The sequence below is a fragment of the Entelurus aequoreus genome, linkage group LG25 (genome assembly GCF_033978785.1).
Source record: "Entelurus aequoreus isolate RoL-2023_Sb linkage group LG25, RoL_Eaeq_v1.1, whole genome shotgun sequence".
Lineage (NCBI taxonomy): Eukaryota > Metazoa > Chordata > Actinopteri > Syngnathiformes > Syngnathidae > Entelurus > Entelurus aequoreus.
In genome coordinates this window covers 27,430,202-27,452,099 of record NC_084755.1, presented here as the reverse complement: position 1 = coordinate 27,452,099, position 21,898 = coordinate 27,430,202, and the positions used below count along the sequence as shown (strand labels likewise).

The window sequence follows — 21,898 nt, the reverse complement described above, 5'->3', positions numbered from 1 at the left end:
GAATTCAGGCTGAAAAATCTGGGAGTGGAAATGGAAACGTACCTATAACCTCAATTCTATACTGGAAAGTATGCAGCTCATTGTTTATGTTAACATCCAAGTCATAGACCCCACTGTCCTCATAGGTGGCGTTTTTGATGGTGAGTTCTGCAGAGAGCCAATCCAAAGCGACTCTGTTCTTGTATGGAGGATACACAACATCCTTCGTGCGAATAAACAATACCACATCACTTCCATTATGTAGCCAGAGAATTCCAATCGGTCGTTCAAAGATGGGCGGCGCCAAGTGTATGTCCTGGCCCTTCAGGAAATATTTCACATCCTGTGCAGAAACTGGGAAATAGACAGACATGGTCAGAATTATACAAACATGCTCAAATATATAAATACATTAACCTACATCTTATAATATGTGTTACTGAAGGCAGTCCTTGTTCACTTCTTGTTAGTGGACCTGATTGCCTGCAGCTGATAGGTTGTTGGATGGCGATCATTGGATTGACCAATAGTTAGAATAAAGTCCAAGGAACTCAGTAGAGATGTAAGGAGACACATTGGGAAACTCTTTTGGAACCATTTACAAACCACTTCTAGGATAATCAGTTCTAACAATTGTATGTAAGTAAGTTTCAGTCACTACAACTTATGTTCACATCCACAGGAACCACATAGGTTAGCCTACTCTACAGTGTTTTTGCAATATTACTAGTGTTCACTTCACAGCCACAGAAGGTTCATCTAGTTATTGACATTATTTACACATTACACACATGTAAGAGGGATGTGTGCTATGGCTATGAGTTGTTTTTTCCCTTGGCCTCAGTCTGGACCCCCTCTCCAGGGGCCCAGACTTAGACCCATTGTTTACCTGTCTCTCACCTTTTTTGTGAGGGGCGCCGGAAGTTGGCAGACCCGTCAGCGATCCATGTTTGTCTGATCTTGAATGGGATTGTGTTGAAAATTTTAATTTCCCCTAAAGGATTAATAAAGTATTTCTGATTCTGATTACTTTGTCTGTTTCAGTCACTGTTATTTAGTCACTACAGTAATTACAACTTGTGTTCACATCCACAGGAACCACATGGGTTAGCCTACTCTACACAGTATTTGCAACATTACTAGTGTGCATTTCACAGCCACAGACGGTTCATCTAGTTCAGGGGTCACCAACGCAGTGCCCGCGGGCACCAGGTAGCCCGTAAGGACCAGATGAGTAGCCCGCTGGCCTGTTCTAAAAATAGCTCAAATAGCAGCACTTACCAGTAAGCTGCCTCTATTTTTTAAATTTTATTTATTTACTAGCAAGCTGGTCTCGCTTTGCTCAACATTTTTAATTCTAAGAGAGACAAAACTCAAATAGAATTTGAAAATCCAAGAAAATATTTTAAAGACTTGGTCTTCACTAACTGACAAAGAAACAGATAACAGATTTGGTGTCCAGTTCAAAGTGTGACATGATTTATTTAAAAATTTGAGAGTTGACTTTTGTATTTTACATGAGTTATTATTTGTACAAACATGGTGCAAAGTAATTCATGATTTGTTCAAAAATGTTAGTGGCTAGCTAGTTAAAATGGGATATTGTGATTTCACAAGACTGTCTTAGAATTGATCATTTGAAAATGTTCAATTTGAAAAATGTGCACTTAGAGAAAATATAAAAATAAAGTGTTGCATATTGATATTTATCTGTTTCTATATATATTTATTATGAGAAATCATTAAGATGATCAGTGTTTCCACAAAGATAAATATCATTAATTATTAATAATAACATAGAGTTAAAGGCATTGGTGTTGTTAGGCCTAAAATGTTCTTAAGCCCCCCTAAATAATTTAGTGTTAAAAAAAAAAAAAATTCAATTTTTTTTTTTTTTTTACAAATACATGCCGACATATTCATTATAAAGTGGCCCGAATATGAGTTTAAATAAATAATCATATAACCTGTCATTATTCACTCAGTTTCCCCTCACTTCATAGCGTAAGGTAGAGAGCCCCTTAAGTGCGTCGGTATCCAATCCATTCCACTTGTTCATATAGAAAATGCCCACATCACTCAAAATCCAGTCCGCATTTTCTCTGCGACCTTGCTTGCGGTCCTGCAGGTGTACGAAGCACATTAGCACACAGCACTGCAGAACAAGAACCTTGTGTCTGCAATTGTAAATAATTTAGTTTTTAAGTTTTGTGTTTCTTGTAGAATCTATATAAAGTAATATACATTAGCCTATTGTTAAAATAATGAAAAAAACATCATTAAATATATTTGTTTTATTGTATTGTTACATTAATAGCTGTTGTATTATTATAGGATGGCTTGTTAAACATTTCATAGGATTTTCAGAGGGTGGAAAAACCAAGACATTTAATATAAAATGTAACATGAATAAATACATAAAAAGAAAAAGAAAAAAATGGTTAAAAGCCATCGTCCCGGGGAGCATTTAATTTCGTCCTGTGCATTTTTTTTACCGTCCCCGGGACGATGGGACTACGTTAATCTCAAGCCCTGGAAATTAAATTTTATTGTTTGCATTATTTGTTTCAGCATTGCACTTTGAAGATGGTCCCTCAGCTCTTTGACAGCTTTGGCTCTTTTTCAGATCAGCTAAGTCTTTCTTATTTACAGTATATATAAACCTTTCTCATTTCTATTCAGACTTCCATATATATTTAATTTCCTTAATGACTTGCCATAATATATATATATATATAAATATATTATATACAAGCCAAATTATCCCGATCCAGATATTACTTTAATTCAAGTAATTAAGTAATATTTCCAGGGCTTGAATTTACAACCATTTTAGTCACATATGTGCCCAAAATGTAATCTGTGCAACTTCAAAATATTTGGGAACAAACAATTATTGTATTGTGAGCTAAAGTGGTGGCATTAGCCTCTATGTTGTGAAGTAATAACATAGAGGCTAATGCCATGACTTTCATTGTGTTTCAGTGTATCTTGAAGGATCATGCAAGTAATTGTTTCTTGTTGATGCTGTAAACAAAATGTCACTGTGCAAACCCATGTTTGTTGTTGTACTGAACACAGATTGAAAATAAACCCACTGAAATAATAATAATAACAATGATTAATTTCTAAGTCTTTGTTAGCTATTTGTGAAGTTTTGTGCTCGTGCGCTACGTTCGCTCGCATCCTGTGCATCTCCTGGGGGCTAAGCCCCCCCTGTCCTTAAAAGCTAGTGACGCCCCTGGTTAAAGGTAAATTGAGCAAATTGGCTATTTCTGGCAATTTATCATACTTGCCAACCCTCCCGTTTTTAGCGGGAGAATCCCGGTATTCAGCGCCTCTCCCGACAACCTCCCGGCAGAGATTTTCTCCCGACAAACACCCGGTATTCAGCCGGAGCTGGAGGCCACGCCCCCTCCAGCTCAATGCGGACCTGAGACTGCGTGGGGGCAAGATGAAGAAATACGCTTGCAAGTTCCAAAACGAATGGAAACAAGAATTTCAGTTCATCCAGGACAGTTTGATGAGGGAGGTTGATGTTGCCTGTAAATTTTGTAGAACAGACTACTCCATTGAACACGGTGGCCGAAATGATATACTCATTAAGAACGGAGAAGTTAAACAGGACAATACTGCCATCTAATGGACAGCCACAGGAACACTGAAATTCAAGTATTTTTTTAAAAATGTAAATAATATATATATATATATATATATATATATATATATATATATATATATATATATATATATATATATATATATATATAGCTAGAATTCACTGAAAGTCAAGTATTTCATACATATATATACAGTACATATATATGAAATACTCGAGTTGGTGAATTCTAGCTGTAAATAACCATGCCCCCAACCACGCCCCCCGCTCCCAACACCCCCCCCCCCCCCCCCCCACACCGGACCAAGCCCCCCCCCCCCACCCCCCCACCCCCCACCTCCCGATATTGGAGGTCTCAAGGTTGGCAAGTATGCAATTTATTTAAGTGTGTATCAAACTGGTAGCCCTTCGCATTAATCAGTACCCAAGAAGTACCTCTTGGTTTCAAAAAGGTTGGTGACCCCTGATCTAGTTATTTACATTATTTACACATTACTTTGTCTGTTTCAGACAGTTATTTAGTCACTACAGTAATTGCAACTTGTGTTCACATCCACAGGAACCACATGGGTTAGCCTACTCTATACGGTATTTACAACCTTACTAGTGTTCACTTCACAGCCACAGATGGTTCATCTACAGTCGTTATTTACACAATACTTTGGTTTATTCACACATTACTTTGGCATTTTTGCTTTGATGGCTCTGACATGAGCCTTCCTGGCAAATTTCTGAGAAGCTTGCATTTTCCTTTTTGTTTCTGCTTTAGTGGATTCTGCCTTGGATTTTATAGCCAATTTCTGTCTCTTCGACTCCCTCTCCACTTCTAACTGCTCCCAAATGCAAACATCATGGGGACGGCGTGGCGAGGTTGGGAGAGTGGCCGTGCCAGCAACCTGAGGGTTCCTGGTTCGATCCCCACCTTCTACCAACCTCGTCATGTCCGTTGTGTCCTTGAGCAAGACACTTCACCCTTGCTCCTGATGGGTCGTGGTTAGGGCCTTGCATGGCAGCTCCCGCCATCAGTGTGTGAATGTGTGTGTGTGAATGGGTGAATGTGGAAATAGTGTCAAAGCGCTTTGAGTACCTTGAAGGTAGAAAAGCGCTATACAAGTAAACCCTTTTACCATTTACTATTTATGTAGCTTAGCTAACTGCTACATGGGTCTAAAAAAATAGCTAAGCTACGGAAATCGCTAATTATTTAAAAAGTAGCAAAGCTACCGCCAAGCTACTGGGAAATGTAGTTAAGCTACGTAGCTTCGATTTTTAAATTGATCATTTTTAATGGAAAAGCGTAGTTTTTAACCACTGCAATTGTAAACCGGAATGGATGATCAAAAACCGTACTCATTACGGGAAAACCGTACTTGTTGACAGGTATGGCAAAGAGACGGATCAAGATTTTAACACACATTGTAGGTTGGAAAAAACAAAGAAAAACGGAAAATATTTTTAGATATTTTTATTAGAGATATAAAAAACGAATTTCCGACCAATGTCGGACAAATCAAATGTCTGTGATGTTGACACTGCACTTTATGATAGTCACACTACACTCTGTGATGGTGACACTACACTTTATGATGGTGACACTACATTTCATGATAGTCACACTACACTCTATGATGGTGACACTACACTTTATGATGGTGACACTACATTTCATGATAGTCACACTACACTCTATGATGGTGACACTACACTTTATGATGGTGACACTACATTTCATGATAGTCACACTACACTCTATGATGGTGACACTACACTTTATGATGGTGACACTACATTTCATGATAGTCACACTACACTCTATGATGGTGACACTACACTTTATGATGGTGACACTACATTTCATGATAGTCACACTACACTCTATGATGGTGACACTACACTTTATGATGGTGACACTACATTTCATGATAGTCACACTACACTCTATGATGGTGACACTACATTTCATGATAGTCACACTGCACTTTATGATGATGACACTACATTTCATGATAGTGACACTACACTTTATGATGGTGACACTACATTTCATGATAGTCACTACACTTTATGATAGTCACACTACACTCTATGATGATGACACTACATTTCATGATGGTGACACTACACTTTATGATGGTGACACTACACTTTATGATAGTCACACTACACTCTATGATGATGACACTACATTTCCTGATGGTGACACTACACTTTAAGATGGTGACACTACACTTTATGATGGTAACACTACACTTTATGATACTCACACTACACTCTGATGGTGACACTACATTTCATGATAGTCACACTACACTTTATGATAGTCACACTACACACTATGATGGTGACACTACATTCCATGATGGTGACACTACACTTTATGATAGTCACACTACACTTTATGATGGTGACACTACATTTCATGATAGTCACACTACACTTTATGATGGTGACACTACATTTCATGATAGTCACACTACACTTTATGATGGTGACACTACACTTTATGATGGTGACACTACACTATGATGGTCACGCTACACTTTATGATGGTCACACTACACTTTATGATGGTCACACTACACTATGATGGTCACACTACATTTCATGATGGTCACACTACACTTTATGGTCACGCTACATTTTATGATGGTCACGCTACACTTTATGATGGTCAGGCTACACTTTATGATGGTCACGCTACACTTTATGATGGTCACACTACACTTCATGTGACACTACACTTTGATAGTCACACAGCATCTTACTACAGTCAGACTACACTTTAAAATAGTCACACTACACTTTATGATAGTGACACAGTTACGATGGTCACACTACTGTCACAACTGGGTCTATGGCGTGGTTTGTTCTCCCAGAAGGCAAAGGAAAATTGGCGCGGGCAAGGCGTGAATTTAAATACATTATTTATTTTTTTAACACTAATAAACTACAAAAAAAGGAAGCAAACAAAAGGCGCACACAAAGGCGGAAATACAAACTTGACTATGAAACAAAAGACATGCACAGGGGCACAAAAACTATGAACAATAAAACAAAAACACTAACTGTGGCATAAATGAACAAAACTTACTTGGTAAAGAACTGTGACAAGACATGGAGCAGAGTGATGAAATAGTGTGAGGACGCCAGGACGAACAACAGAAACAGACAGATTTAAATAGTGACGTGATCAGTGAAAACAGGTGCGTGACTCGAAACGTGAAACAGGTGCGTGACAAGACAGGTGTAAACTAATGGGTGACCATGGAAACCAAACCAAACAAGGAAGTGCAACCAGGAACTAAAAAAAGAGCCCAAAACCCAAGCAAAACAAAAACATGATTAACACAGACATGACAACTACACCTTATGATACTGACAATACACTTTATGATGTTGACACGCTACACTTTATGATGGTCACGCTACACTTTATGATGGTCACACTACACTTCATGTGACACTACACTTTGATAGTCACACAGCATCTTACTACAGTCAGACTACACTTTAAAATAGTCACACTAAACTTCATGATAGTGACACAGTTACGATGGTCACACTACACTTTATGATACTGACAATACACTTTATGATGTTGACACTACACTTTATGATGTTGACACTACACTTTATGATGTTAAAACTACAGGGGTCCCCAACAGTTGGTGATACAGTAACTTATTAAAGAGTCAAATTGTATTCTCTGCACCTTTTAATAGTTTAATGTGTTACTGTACATTCTGACATTATGCTTTTGTTTAATGACAAATGATCACAACATAGCATAAAGACCATGGCGAGAGGTGAATTCATTTTAAATGTAGGCAGTCATATATAAATAAAAGACAAATATCTCAACTCTCCTTTCATTTAGTCAAAGTAGTCGTCATACTAATGAAAGTTAGAGACTCTATCTACACACTAAACATATACTGAGAAGCAGGAGAGATGTCTATTAAAAAAAATGTTTATTTTTATTATGTTAGGTTAAGCAGGAAATATTCCTATTTAGAATTTTTATCTTATTTCATTCTATTTTGCACAAAAACATTGATTATTGAACGATTAACTTTCTGTATTAGTTCAAAACCTGCCCATCTAATTCAATTCTGGTTGAAGTCTAATAGTATAAAATGTGTGTAGATTGTCAGTCAAAACTCCTTTCACACAAAAAAAGGCACGAGGAATTATGTTAGACCTGGGGTCGGCAACCCAAAACGTTGAAAGAGTCATATTGAACCAAAACTGCAAAGATCAAATCTGTCTGGAGGCGCAAAAAATGAAGAGTCTTATAAAAGTGTTATAAAGGAGGCAACACATGAGTGTCTATATTAGCTATAATAGCCTACTATCAAAAAGACTATGTTTCGCAGGCTGAGGCAAATCTTCGCTGACAGAAATGTTGAAATGTAACATTTATTCTACACATTTTTACAACATTAGAAACCATTAGTAAATCAGAGGCTACTCAGAAGGTAAGATAACTCCTGGAAATTACTGGCTTTTAATGGCCTAAGGCAGGGGTGTCCAAACTTTTTCCACTGAGGGCCGCGCACGAAAAAATTAAAGCATGCGGGGGCCATTTTGATATTTATCATTTTCAAACCATAACAAAATATATATATATATATATTTTAACATTTAGGGCTCCTGGGGCCCGTAAAGGGTCTCAGTCATTAAAATGTTAAAAACAAGTCAAATTATTATTGCCTATTATTATATATGCCGTTTCTGTCAAAGATAACTTTGTTTTTTTATAGTAAAACTGAAATATGCAGTATTTCCCCCACCGCCCAAAACATTCAGAAAGCAATGTTTGATGTGAAGTAATTAGAGCCCTGAAAAGATCAATAATGCAGGACACCATTGATTTTATTTTCATTATTATTTTTGATTAATCACAGTGAAAAGATAAATAAAATCCCACTAAATATCTTTGGGATCCAAAAGGTCCCCCACTCATAAAGTGATAATTTTGTATTATTATTTGTTTTACTTTCAACACTTAAGTTACGAGATCAACTTCAGATATATCTGTAGATTTTTACGTTTGAACTATTATTTTGCTTGTTTTATGCTCTTTTGTCAAAGAAAACTTGGATGTTTTTATATGGCAACCACACAATACATGCAATATTTTTTCACATAAAACATTTTAATGTGAAATATTTGAAGTAATTGGAGCCTTGAAGATGTCAATAATTCATTATTATAGATTTTTTGTGTTTTTTTTTTGTTTTTTTTAGCAATGGCAAAAAAAGGAAAATAAAGATAGACAAAAGAAAAAAAACAGCCTGCATGGCAGCTTTGTGTCAACATTGCAACATTTTCTAGTTAGATAAAACAATATCAAAACACCTCCATTGAGGTTTTATATACATGATGTATGTATATATGTAATGTACTAACATTAATAATAACATTTAATATTTACCTATTTTTGCTCTTTTTAAGCACTAATTTAAAAAGTGCATCACAACATTCGCTTTTTTTCTTCTTCACTAATTATTACTCACTGCAGACTTTATGAGAGCCAACGAACATAATAAAACATCACTTACTGTACAACGTCTGCTGTCATCCGGATGCTGACTGCTAGGATCTTTATATATTCCCGTTTAGATGAATAATGTCTCATAATCCTCACGAATAAACGGGGTGAGGGCGCGGAGAACCAAGCGTCTTTTTCGTGTGGTTCTCGCCAGTTCCCGGTCACAAAGTGTACCGGTACCAACTTGTCGGAATACGTCCTCATCCTTCTACTATCCATGTGAGAGGCATGATTTATGATGTACAATAAACTTACAGGGAGCAGGGAAGCAGCAGACCACTCGATGTAAACATAGCAGCATAAAGTAGTGATCACGGCGTCTCTATAAATAGTTTGTCTGCGTCAGCACTTATAATAACAATATCACCAATACTTGGTTAATATTCAAGTCACCAAATGTAAATGGAGTATTTTTGGTGCTTTTTGGATGGTTATTTGTTAGATTTTATGGGCGGAATAGAGGACCTTCCATAGGCTACGCTGTAAGCAGTCTTTTATTTACATTTATACAATATTCAGAATTCATCCGGCATTTCATAATGATTGTGAACAAAAAAAGTGCAGTTACGCTTTAACTGGGGTCGTACGTGCATTTTTAAAGAGAAATTTCAAAAGGAATTCATGTTTTTACACCTAATTATGGTTTTTGAAAGAGTATGTTGTATATTCATTTCACGCTACAAAAAAGACCCGACATTTACTTGATATTTATTCTCATGACACGTTTGAAAAGACTGTATTTTACAATATACTATTTATTTTATTCACTATAACAAAGTGATATAATTTCTGGAACATCTTTATTGTACCCTTTTCAAACTTTATAAATTAGGCGACCTTTCTGCCGAGGTTTGGTTGCGAACCGCACAACATTCCCAATGTGCCTAAAGCCGAGCCCTGGTGCAGACCTGCATTTGTCTACCTAAGGTCTACATTGTGAAAAACAAACCTATAGAAAAAGCAACAGCAGAACTTACCTGCTGTCAAAGTGCAGACGAAATAGAGCAGGACATGTTGGTAGGCCATTGCGGACCATTCGGTTTCACCGATCTGATCATTCCACTAGATGGCATTCCACTGAAGACAAGAGCAAGTAACTGGGTGTGATCCGTCAAAGTCAAAACCAGATAAACAAGAACACCAAGGTTATTTTTACCATAACTGCCAGCAGATTAGACATTATAAAATGTATTAGCAAGAAACCAAAATAACTCAGCAAACACTCACCACGTAGCAAATATGACCCTTAAAGGCCTACTGAAATGATTTTTTTTTATTTAAACGGGGATAGCAGATCTATTCTATGTGTCATACTTGATCATTTCGCGATATTGCCATATTTTTGCTGAAAGGATTTAGTATAGAACAAAGACGATAAAGATTGCAACTTTTGGTATCTGATAAAAAAAAGGCTTGCCCCTACCGGAAGTAGCGTGACGTAGTCAGTTGAACATATACGCAAAGTTCCCTATTGTTTACAATGATGGCCGCATGAAGTGAGAGAGATTCGGACCGAGAAAGCGACAATTTCCCCATTAATTTGAGCGAGGATGAAAGATTTGTGGATGAGTAAAGTGCAAGTGAAGGACTAGTGGGGAGTTGAAGCTATTCAGATAGGGAAGATGCTGTGAGAGCCGGGGGTGACCTGATATTCAGCTGGGAATGACTACAACAGTAAATAAACACAAGACATATATATACTCTATTAGCCACAACACAACCAGGCTTATATTTAATATGCCACAAATTAATCCTGCATAAAAACACCTGCGTGTTTGTTATGCTAGCTCCTCTGCTAGCTCCTAGCTCCATAGAACACGCCAATACAATTCAAACACCTGATCAACACACACAATCACTCAGCCCAAAAGACCGTTCGCCTAACCCAAGGTTCATAAAGCTTATATATTTTTAAAAAGTTACGTACGTGACGCGCACATACGGTCAAGCTATCAAATGTTTAGCAGCCAAGACTGCATACTCACGGTACCTGATATTCAGCTGGGAATGACTACAACAGTAAATAAACACAAGACATATATATACTCTATTAGCCACAACACAACCAGGCTTATATTTAATATGACACAAATTAATCCTGCATAAAAACACCTACGTCTTTGTTATGCTAACTCCTAGCTCCTATGCTAGCTCCTAGCTCCATAGAACACGCCAATACAATTCAAACACCTGATCAACACACACAATCACTCAGCCCAAAAGACCGTTCACCTAACCCAAGTTTCATAAAGCTTATATATTTTAAAAAAGTTACGTACATACGCAAAAAAAAGTTGCGCACATACGGTCAAGCGATCAAATGTTTAGAAGCCAAAGCTGCATACTCACAGTAGCACGTCTGCGTCTTTGTCATCCAAATCAAAGTAATCCTGGTAAGAGTCTGTGTTGTCCCAGTTCTCTACAGGCGTCTGTGTATCGAAGTCAAAAGTCCTCCTGGTTAGAGTCTCTGTTATCCGAGTTCTTCCATCTTGACTGCATCTTTCGGGAATGTAAACGCCGGCTGTGTACTGTTGTTGCTGACTACGTTCGAAAAATACGTCCATTTCGCACCGACAACTTTCTTCTTTGCTTGCTCAGCTTCTTTCTCCATAATGCAATGAACATGATTGCAACAGATTCACGAACACAGATGTCCAGAATACTGTGGAATTATGAAATGAAAACAGAGCTTTTTCGTATTGGCTTCAATGTGGAAGGCATACCCGTGTTCCCCGGGCTATGTCACGCGCATATGTCATCCTCAGAGGCGTTTCGAACCGGAAGTTTAGCGGCAAATTTAAAATGTCACTTTATAAGTTAACCCGGCCGTATTGGCATGTGTTATAATGTTAAGATTTCATCATTGATATATAAACTATCAGACTGCGTGGTTGGTAGTAGTGGCTTTCAGTAGGCCTTTAAAGGCCTACTGAAATGAAATTTTCTTATTTAAACGGGGATAGCAGATCCATTCTTTGTGTCATACTTGATCATTTTGCGATATTGCCATATTTTTGCTGAAAGGATTTAGTAGAGAACATCGACGATAAAGTTCGCAACTTTTGGTTGCTGATAAAAAAGCCTTGCCTGTACCGGAAGTAGCGTGATGTCACAGGTTGTGGAGCTCCTCACATCTGCACATTGTTTACAATCATGGCCACAAGCAGCGAGAGCGATTCGGGCCGAGAAAGCGACGATTTCCCCATTAGTTTGAGCAAGGATGAAAGATTTGTGGATGCGGAAAGTGAGAGTGAAGGATTAGAGGGCAGTGGAAGCGATTCAGATAGGGAAGATGCCGTGAGAGGCGGGTGGGACCTGATATTCAGCTGGGAATGACTAAAACAGTAAATAACACAAGACATATATATACTCCACAAATATGCCACAAATTAATTCGCATAACAAACACCTCCCCCCTCCCGTCCATACAACCCACCAATACAACTCAAACACCCGCACTACACACTCAATCCCACAGCCCAAAGTACCGTCCACCTCCGTAAAGTTCATACAGCACATATATTTCCCCAAAGTTACGTACGTGACATGCACATAGCGGCACGCACGTACGGGCAAGCGATCAAATGTTTGTTAGCCAAAGCTGTACTCACGGTACCGTGTCTGCTATCCAACTCAAAGTCCTCCTGGTAAGAGTCTCTGTTGTCCCATCTCCACAAGCATACGTATCCAACTCAAAGTCCTCCTGGTAAGAATCAAATCAAATCAAATCAACTTTATTTATAAAGCACATTTAACATTTACCACAGGGGTAGCCAAAGTGCTGTACAATGGGCAGGTTAAAAGATAATACAAGAACCGAGCAAACACAACACAAACAGAACACGATAAAAAATAAATACATAAAATATAAAAACATAAAAACAGGTTCACAGCAGGTGTATTATGGGGCGCCATTGCAGGATGGATATCACTCAGTGTTAAAAGCCATGGAATAAAAGTATGTTTTTAAGAGAGATTTAAAAACAGGAAGAGAGGAGGCTTGTCTAACACTCAGAGGTAGGTCGTTCCAGAGCTTGGAAGCAGCAGCAGCGAAAGCTCTGTCACCTCTAAGCTTCAGCCTTGTGTCCGGGACCGTCAGTAGCAGCTGATCGGCTGATCTTAAGGATCGGGTGGGGCAGTAAGGCTGAAGGAGGTCGGAGAGATATGTTGGCGCGAGGTTGTTTAGACATTTAAAAACAAATAAAAGGAGTTTAAAATTGATTCGGTAACGCACAGGGAGCCAGTGAAGGGACGCTAATATAGGGGTGATGTGCTCACGTCTGCAGGTCTGTTGTAAGAGTCTCTGTTGTCCCAGGCCAATGGTAAAGCTTGACTGTCATCGTTCGGGAATGTAAACAATGAAACACCGGCTACGTGTTTGTGTTGCTGCAGCCAGCTGCTAATACACCGCTTCCCACCTACAGCTTTCTTCTTTGCTGTCTTCATTGTTCATTAAACAAATTGCAAAAGATTCACCAACACAGATGTCCAGAATACTGTGGAATTTTGTGATGAAAACAGACGACTTAATAGCTGGCCACAATGGTGTCCCAATATGTCCGCACAATCCGTGACGTCACGCGCAAACGTAATCATACCAAGACGTTTTCAGCAGAATATTTTGCGGGAAATTTAAAATTGCACTTTACTAATCTAACCCGGCCGTATTGGCATGTGTTGCAATGTTAAGATTTCATCATTGATATATAAACTATCAGACTGCGTGGTGCGTGGTCGGTAGTTGTGGGTTTCAGTAGGCCTTTAAATGATGCGTAATGATGCAATATGTACATACAGCTGGCATAAAAAGCATGTTAGCATTGATTAGCTTGCAGTCATGCCCTGACCAAATGTGCCTGATTAGCACTCCAACAAGTCAATAATATCAACAAAGCGCACCGTTGTGCATTCACGCACAGTATAAAACATTTGGTGAACAAAATGAGACAAAGAAGGAGTGGAAAACTTTACATGTAAACAAACTGTTGCATCACAGTCCACACTATGGTGAGTTCAAGAACCGCCGAAATTAGTAGGACAAAACGATGTTCACCAAATACTCTCGTCATCAGTGAAGCATACACACAAACATATTAAACAGTGGGCTTTCTAACAATTGGGAAAGTTTGTGTCATGTTTGTCCTCAAACAAAAAACATACTAAAACAAAAAATTATGTTTTTCCCCCATCTTTTTCCATTTTCAATCCTTTTTTAAAAATGCTCCAGGGAGCCACCAGTGCGGCAATAAAGAGCCGCATGCGGCTCGAGAGCCGCGGGTTGCTGACCCGAGTTAGACCATCCATCCATCAATCAATCAATCAATCAATCATAGTTTACTTATACAGCCCTTAATCACAAATGTCTGAAAGGGCTGACCAGCCCCACAATGTGTTGTTTTTTCATGGAGATGAAACTTTAAAGAGAAACTGCACTTTTTTGGGAATTTTGCCTCTCGTTCACCATCATTATGAAAGACATGACGGATGGATTTTAAAAAAAAAAATGCATTCTTAATATTAAATACATGCGATCAAAAATCTGCTTACAATGGAGCCTACGGGATCACTTAAAACAATATCAAAACACCTCCATTTAGGTTTATATACATGATGTAAGTATATATGTAATGTACTAACATTTATAATAACATTTAATATTTACCTATTTTTGGTCTTTTTAAGCATACGTGGCGCACTAATTTCAAAAGTGCATCACAACGTTCGCTTTTTTTTCTTCTTCACTAATTATTACTCACTGCAGACTTCATGAGAGCCAACAAACATAATAAAACATCACTTACTGTACATTGTCTGCTGTCATCAGGATGCTGACTGCTAGGATCTTTATATATTCCCATTTAGATGAAGAATGTTTCATAATCCTCGCAAATAAACGGGGTGAGGGCGCGGAGAACCAAGCGTCTTTTCGTGTGGTTCTCGCCAGTTCCCGGTCACAAAGTGTACCAACTTGTCGGAATACATCCTCATCCTTCTACTATCCATGGGAGAGGCATGATTTATGATGTACAATAAACTTACAGGGAGCAGGGAAGCAGCAGACCACTCGATGTAAACATAGCAGCATAAACTAGTGATCACGGCGCCTCTATAAATAGTTTGTCTGCGTCAGCACTTATAATAACAATATCACCAATACTTGGTCAATATTCAAGTCACCAAATGTAAATGGAGTATTTTTAGTGCTTTTTGGATGGTTATTTATTAGATTTTATGGGCGGAATAGAGGACCTTCCATAGGCTCCGCTGTAAGCAGTCTTTTATTTACATTTATTCAATATTCAGAATGCATCCGTCATTTCATAATGATTGTGAACGGAAAAAGTGCAGTTCCCCTTTAACTGGGGTCGTACGTGCATTTTTAAAGAGAAATTTCAAAAGGAATTCATGTTTTTACACCTAATTATGATTTTTGAAAGAGTATGTTGTATATTCATTCCACGCTACAAAAAAGACCCGACATTTACTTGATATTTATTCTCATGACACGTTTGAAAAGACTGTATTTTACAATATACTATTTATTTTATTCAATATAACAAAGTGATCATTTCTGGAACATCTTTATTGTACCCTTTTCAACATTCATAAATTAGGCGGCCTTTCTGCCGAGGTTTGGTCGCAAACCGCACAACATTCCCAATGTGCCTAAAGCCGAGCCCTGGTGCAGACCTGCATTTGTCTACCTAAGGCAGGGGTGTCCAAAGTGCGGCCCGGAGGCCACTTGCGGCCCGCAGGTCATTTTTTAACGGCCCCACGGCACATTTTAAAAATACGATTGAAAAAAATTAAAAACATAAAAAGTGGTATAAAAGAGCAAACAGGTTAAATGTAACAAGAAAATGTTGCAATGCTTACTCTAATAACACAAAGCTGCCATGCAGGCTGTTTATTTCTTTAAAAAATAATAATGAATCAAAATCAATGTCATTATGAATTATAGACCTATTCAAGGCTCCAATTACGTCACTTTAGATATTCCACTTTGAGATATTTTTTGGGGAAAATGTTGCATATTTTGTGTTCGCCATATGAAAAACTGAGCTATTTTTTTAAAGAAGGGCCTCAAACGAACAAACAAAAAACAAACAACAATAAAACCTAAAATTGACGGATAGATCTGAAGTTGATCTCGAGATTATTGTGTTCAAAGTAAACAGTAAAAAAAATTATAATTTATTTTTTAACACTTTAATGAGTAGGACCCTTTTGGATCCCCAATAATTTTAGTGTGATTTGTTTTTAAGTGTCATTGCTTAAAAAATAATAATGAATTAAAATCAACGGTGTTATGAGTTATTGACCATTTTAAGGCTCCAATTATTATATAATCTCAAATATTCCACTTAAAAATTTTATTGGGTGAAAATATTGCATATTTTGTATTTTTTCCATTAAAAAAATGGGTTTTCTTTGACAAAAAGAGCATACAACTTTAATCTTTAAAAACTTTATATCGACAGATAGACCTAATGTTGATCTAGAGATTTAAAACTTGAATAATAAAAATAATACTGAATAATGACACATTTATATTTTTTTGACCAAAACCCTGTGGGGTCCCCGGGATTAAGCTTGAGTGAAAGCCTAAAAGTATATTTTTTATACATATATTGTATTGGTTTTTGAATTAAAAAATATCAAAATGGCCCCTGCTTGCTTTGATTTTTCAGTGTGCGGCCCTCAGTGGAAAAAGTTTGGACACCCCTGACCTAAGGTCTACATTTTGAAAAACAAACCTATAGAAAAAGCAACAGCAGAACTTACCTGCTGTCAAAGTGCAGATGAAATAGAGCAGGACATGTTGGTAGGCCATTGCGGACCATTCAGTTTCACCCATCTGACCATTCCACTTGATGGCGTTCCACTGAAGACAAGAGCAAGTAACTGGGTGTAATCCGTCAAAGTTAAAACCAGATAAACAAGAACACCAAGGTTATTTTTACCATAACTGCCAGCAGAGTAAACATTATAACATGTATTGGCAAGAAACCAAAATAACACAGCAAACACTCACCACGTAGCAAATATGACCCTTAATTTCTGACTTGTGTGACATTTTTGTTTGACACACAACAACAAGTGTGACAGTGCTTGTTTCTCAATCACAGTTGCATCACTGGGACTCGCACCTTTGCATGTGAGTGTAGTTTGAAGAGCGCCACGCTACCATCCCAGCAGGCGCAGGACTTGGATGCAATGTTGATTGTACATACTGACTTTGAAAACAACATTGCAATATAGTTACTGTACGAGCACTGTATGTGAAAAGTTCGACTCCTACCTTGATTACTTCCGTGACGACTTCCTTAAAGTTTGTAATTAATCAGAAATGCCAAGCATCTAAAATGCATCATCGTGCTTTCTAGTGGCTTTAAATAGGTGTCATTTTGAATTATGTACAGTGTTTGGACATTTGTTATCTCCACAAGGTTCAGTTAGCAGCTTGTGTTCTGTGTGATTATGTGTGTGGTCTTTCTGTGTTTGGTTGCAGTTTGCGTAATGAAAGGGAAAAGTTGCTTGGATTGGGTCTTATAAGTGATTGATACGCTCAACAGCGATACATCGATACAACCGGTTCGAGACCCAATTGGTCCACGCATGCGCTAGGCCTAAGTCACTATCGTCAACTTGTCTGACGGCAGTAATGTTTGTGCCCGCCTTTACAGTCACCATGGTTTTCTTTTTTGTAATCTTTTTTTATACAATAATGTTGTATAAAAATGTACACGCAAAACAATATTTAAAAATACAGTATTCATTTTGAAACCGTATTGATCCGTACAGAAACCTGAACAATGTGTTCAGCAGCCTTAAATGGCTAATAAATTGATTTGATTTATTTTACTTCATACATTGGAAAAAAACAGAATACTGGCACCATATTTATTTTGATTATTGTTTCTCAGCTGTTTGTACATGTTGCAGTTTATAAAGGTTTATAAAAAAAAAAAAAAAAAAAAAAAAATTGCCCTGCGCATGCGCATAGCATAGATCCAACGAATCGATGACTAAATTAATCGGCAACTATTTTTATAATCGATTTTAATCAATTAGTTGTTGCAGCCCTAATATATATATATATATATATATATATATATATATATATATATATATATATATATATATATATATATATATATATATATATATATATATATATATATATAAATTGTTGCGTCGACCAGCGTTCCTCCAATGGGGAATTCAAATTGCTAGTCTCTCCCAGATTCTCTTATGGCACATAAGCTGATGTTTATATTCAATCACCAGGCAGAAATTGGTATTTTGTGGTTTATTCTCCAAGCTTAGAGGACAAATGTGAGACCAATCTAGCACACCAGCGTTCCCCAGCCCGGTCCAGATCGGTCTAGCTCGGTCTCACCTCAAACCCCCGGAAGTCCAGTGATCTTCCCTCTGTCCCTCGCCCCCACTCCCTTTGTTTAGACTACTCCGAGTTATCTCTACTCTGACACATTCCAATCTAGAAGGCCAACACCTTACTATGAGACTCAAAAGAAGGAAGAATACTAGCTATTCTTTATATGACTATAGGAGTTTAGAAAGAAGTAACACTTAAATATGGATATGATTCTGATCTGCTTCCAACAATATATATATATATATATATATATATATATATATATATATATATATATATATATATATATATATATCAGTGACGTGCAGTCAGGTGAGGCCATCATGGAAAGAAAAAAAATTTAAAAAGAAAAAAAATTAATTACATTGTTATATGTATCCAGTGATTATACTATAAAGTTATTTTCCATTTAACTTCACCAGTTTTTGTCACGTGGGTGGGTCGCAGCTGGCTGCGGGGTTGTTCTTCCAATACAAAAAACGGCTCCGGACGACAGCGTGAAGGTGAGCTTGGATTTATTCAACATAAATCACTCAAACTACCATCAAAAAAGCAAACAATAAAGCAAAAAGGCAAGTGTGCCAAAAACACAAATGAAGCTGCTACTGAGCAGAAGCTATGACGTGGACTATGAAAACTTACTTGTTCAGCAAGGGACATGAACCGATGTGACAAAGACAATGAACGCAGAACGAGTGAACAGAAAGAAAGACTTAAATAACCAGAGGTGGGACCAAGTCATTGCTTTGCAAGTCACAAGTAAGTCTCAAGTCTTTGCCCTCAAGTCTCGAGTCAAGTCCCGAGTCAAGACAGGCAAGTCCCGAGTCAAGTCCAAAGTCAAGACTGGAAAGTCTCAAGTCAAGTCACAAGTCCTGCATTTTGAGTTTCGAGTCCTTTCAAGTCCTTTTAACCACAGACTAATATTTTTACACAGATTGTGTATGCTTTTAAACCGCTGTATTTATTTATTAAAACAAGTGCATTTGAAATAGCATGAAAAAAAAAATAGTACTGACATTGCAATTCATAATAGCACTATTAACCAGTCATTTTAAAAGTTTAAACAATTTTAAACATTTAACTCATTCCTTTACAGAATAAAGACATTTGCAAAAACAAGTGTAACTGTACTTATTTGTACAAAAGTGTTAACATTGTATTTCCATGGCATATTGCATTGTAACTAGTTCCACAGCAGTTTCTATTCTGTTCTTACCTTATCTCATTGATCTCATCTCATACTGTATGTGTGTTTATGTGTGCGTACACATGAAAAACAAAACAAATACATGAACATAACAATGAACAGAGTTGTACTTTTTAGATGTCAGAGCCCTATGCAATATGTACACATATTCTTAATATAGTATACATTTTAAGTGACCTTTATTTGACTATGTTTGTCTTTTTGTAGGTGGCTAAAATACGCGGTGCTGCTGACCGCCGTCTAATGTTACGTTACTGTAGGTGATACATTGACTAACGTAACGTTAAGTGTAGGTACCTCATGCAACCCTGCTTAAAAAAATCACTTGACAAAAAGTATGAATAAGGTAGCAAACTGCAGTGGACGCAACATATTGCTGTGTTTGAAATGATGTTATAACCATAGACATCTTATAAGTAGACGCAGTATTGGTTGCTGTGACGCAAGCAAATTGCATCTTGAAGTGGTGATGAGGAGCCGGCGAGCAGCCTAAACTGACAGTTGACAGGTAGAAAACAAAGATGCCGGGCTGGTGTTCAGCGTTTTCCTGCTCAAATGAGCGGACTGTTGAAAATAGGAATCGGGGAATACTTTTCACAAGTAAGATTTAACATTAATGTACTATTGGTTGTATTTTATGAAAATAACATTACCACAGAGTTGAGAAGGAGCAAAGATCTTCAATATTTGTATGTGAAAATCACAAAGAAATCTTCTGGGGGAGGATGACGCCCCTACAGGAGTTTGGTTTACAAACTTTCAGCCCCACCTAAAACAAAATTCACCAGCCGCCACTGATTATGATGCATTCTCATTTTAGGCAAAATATAAGACAATACTTTCTTAACAGTACAACTGTAACCAGGAATAAGTCTTCAAGTAACAATATTCAAATACTAACATTGTTGGGTAAGACAGCATTTGGTTTTATTCTGAATCCAGCGAAAGAGATTGGTGGTTTTAGCTGATATAAAGACTTTCAGGTGTTTATACATGTTTAAGTATTTGGCAGACGCTTTTATCCAAAGCGACATACATAAAAAATACATATATAACAATCACTGTAAACATTATCATTTAAGGGAAGAATGTAATACAAAATATCAATACAAAGTGTCAAGACAGAATAAACTCTCTGCTGCTGCAGCAACAGAGATACGGTCTATAAGATATATAGATATCTAATGTATTCATACATTGTTTATGTAGGATATACGCATGTATATATAACATAATCATATTGTTTCTTCAACTTAAGAATAGCTGACCGTTTTTTTCCCCCTTCTCTGGGCTTATATTCCCAGTTTTGATCTCGGACGTCTGGTCACTTATAGCATATAAGAATATTATATTACTGTTAAGCAAACTATGAATAATAAAACATGTGTCCGTTATCATAGCTACACGTATGACAAAAAAGCGCGTGAAAATGAGTGGTATTCAGTGAGGTAAAATGAATTAAATGCGCTGACAGTTCATTGCTCCTGCCAAATGAATTGCACTGAGTGGAGCGGATCACCACTCCAAGATGGCGGCCCCGCGTCTCGTCTGCGCCAGTAGGAAGTAGCGCTCAATGCTGCGTACCCTTAGAAGATGTCTATGGTTATGACGTTAGCAGTGAGTTTACTGATTTAACTACACAGCAAATAAAAGTCATGTTACTTAGCCAATAAACGTTAGCTTACATTCACAACTTACCCTTCTTTGTGCAACTTCAAATGTCGAACGAAGTTGGAAGTTGTTGCGTCTCCGTCTGTAATATTCGAACTGCGTGATTTGCATACGGCAATTCGTTTTTTGTTGACCAAGTCGTAGTTTTTATACCCGAACGAAACCAACTTTGGTATAAATCTTTCTCACTGGCGCGTTGTTTGACAACTCTTGTTCATTGGTTGTCCTGCAATTTGATTGGCTGAATGCTGTGTGATGAACACAATGTAGATCTAATTTGATTGGCTGTTGTACTGACATGCAGCACACACGCTGATAGACAGACACGTACAAAATGAAAGCAACGGAGCGCTCCCAAATAACTTTTTAAGCTTTAGGTTTTGGGGAAAGTAGCAAGTCATGTCAAGTCAAAAGGCTCAAGTCCAATTGAAGTCACAAGTCATTGATGTTAAAGTCTAAGTCGAGTTG

The 21,898-nt window shown here is 37.5% G+C and overlaps 1 protein-coding gene across 2 annotated transcripts in view; it reads right to left on the bottom strand.

The window, feature by feature from the left end:
- LOC133642931 (uncharacterized) overlaps window positions 1-21,898 on the bottom strand; it is a 111,770-nt gene that overhangs the window by 8,059 nt on the left and 81,813 nt on the right. The window contains exons 1-5 of one of the 2 annotated variants that reach the window (XM_062037349.1): window positions 17,188-17,326; window positions 16,938-17,037; window positions 12,764-12,855; window positions 10,130-10,229; window positions 43-333 (exon numbers count right to left, since the gene is read on the bottom strand). In XM_062037349.1, coding sequence (XP_061893333.1) covers window positions 43-333; window positions 10,130-10,178 — 340 coding nt within the window. In that variant the 5' untranslated portion in view covers window positions 10,179-10,229; window positions 12,764-12,855; window positions 16,938-17,037; window positions 17,188-17,326. Of the gene's footprint in view, window positions 1-42; window positions 334-10,129; window positions 10,230-12,763; window positions 12,856-16,937; window positions 17,038-17,187; window positions 17,327-21,898 lie in introns of those variants that run through there. The other variant, XM_062037350.1, reaches the window with a different exon arrangement.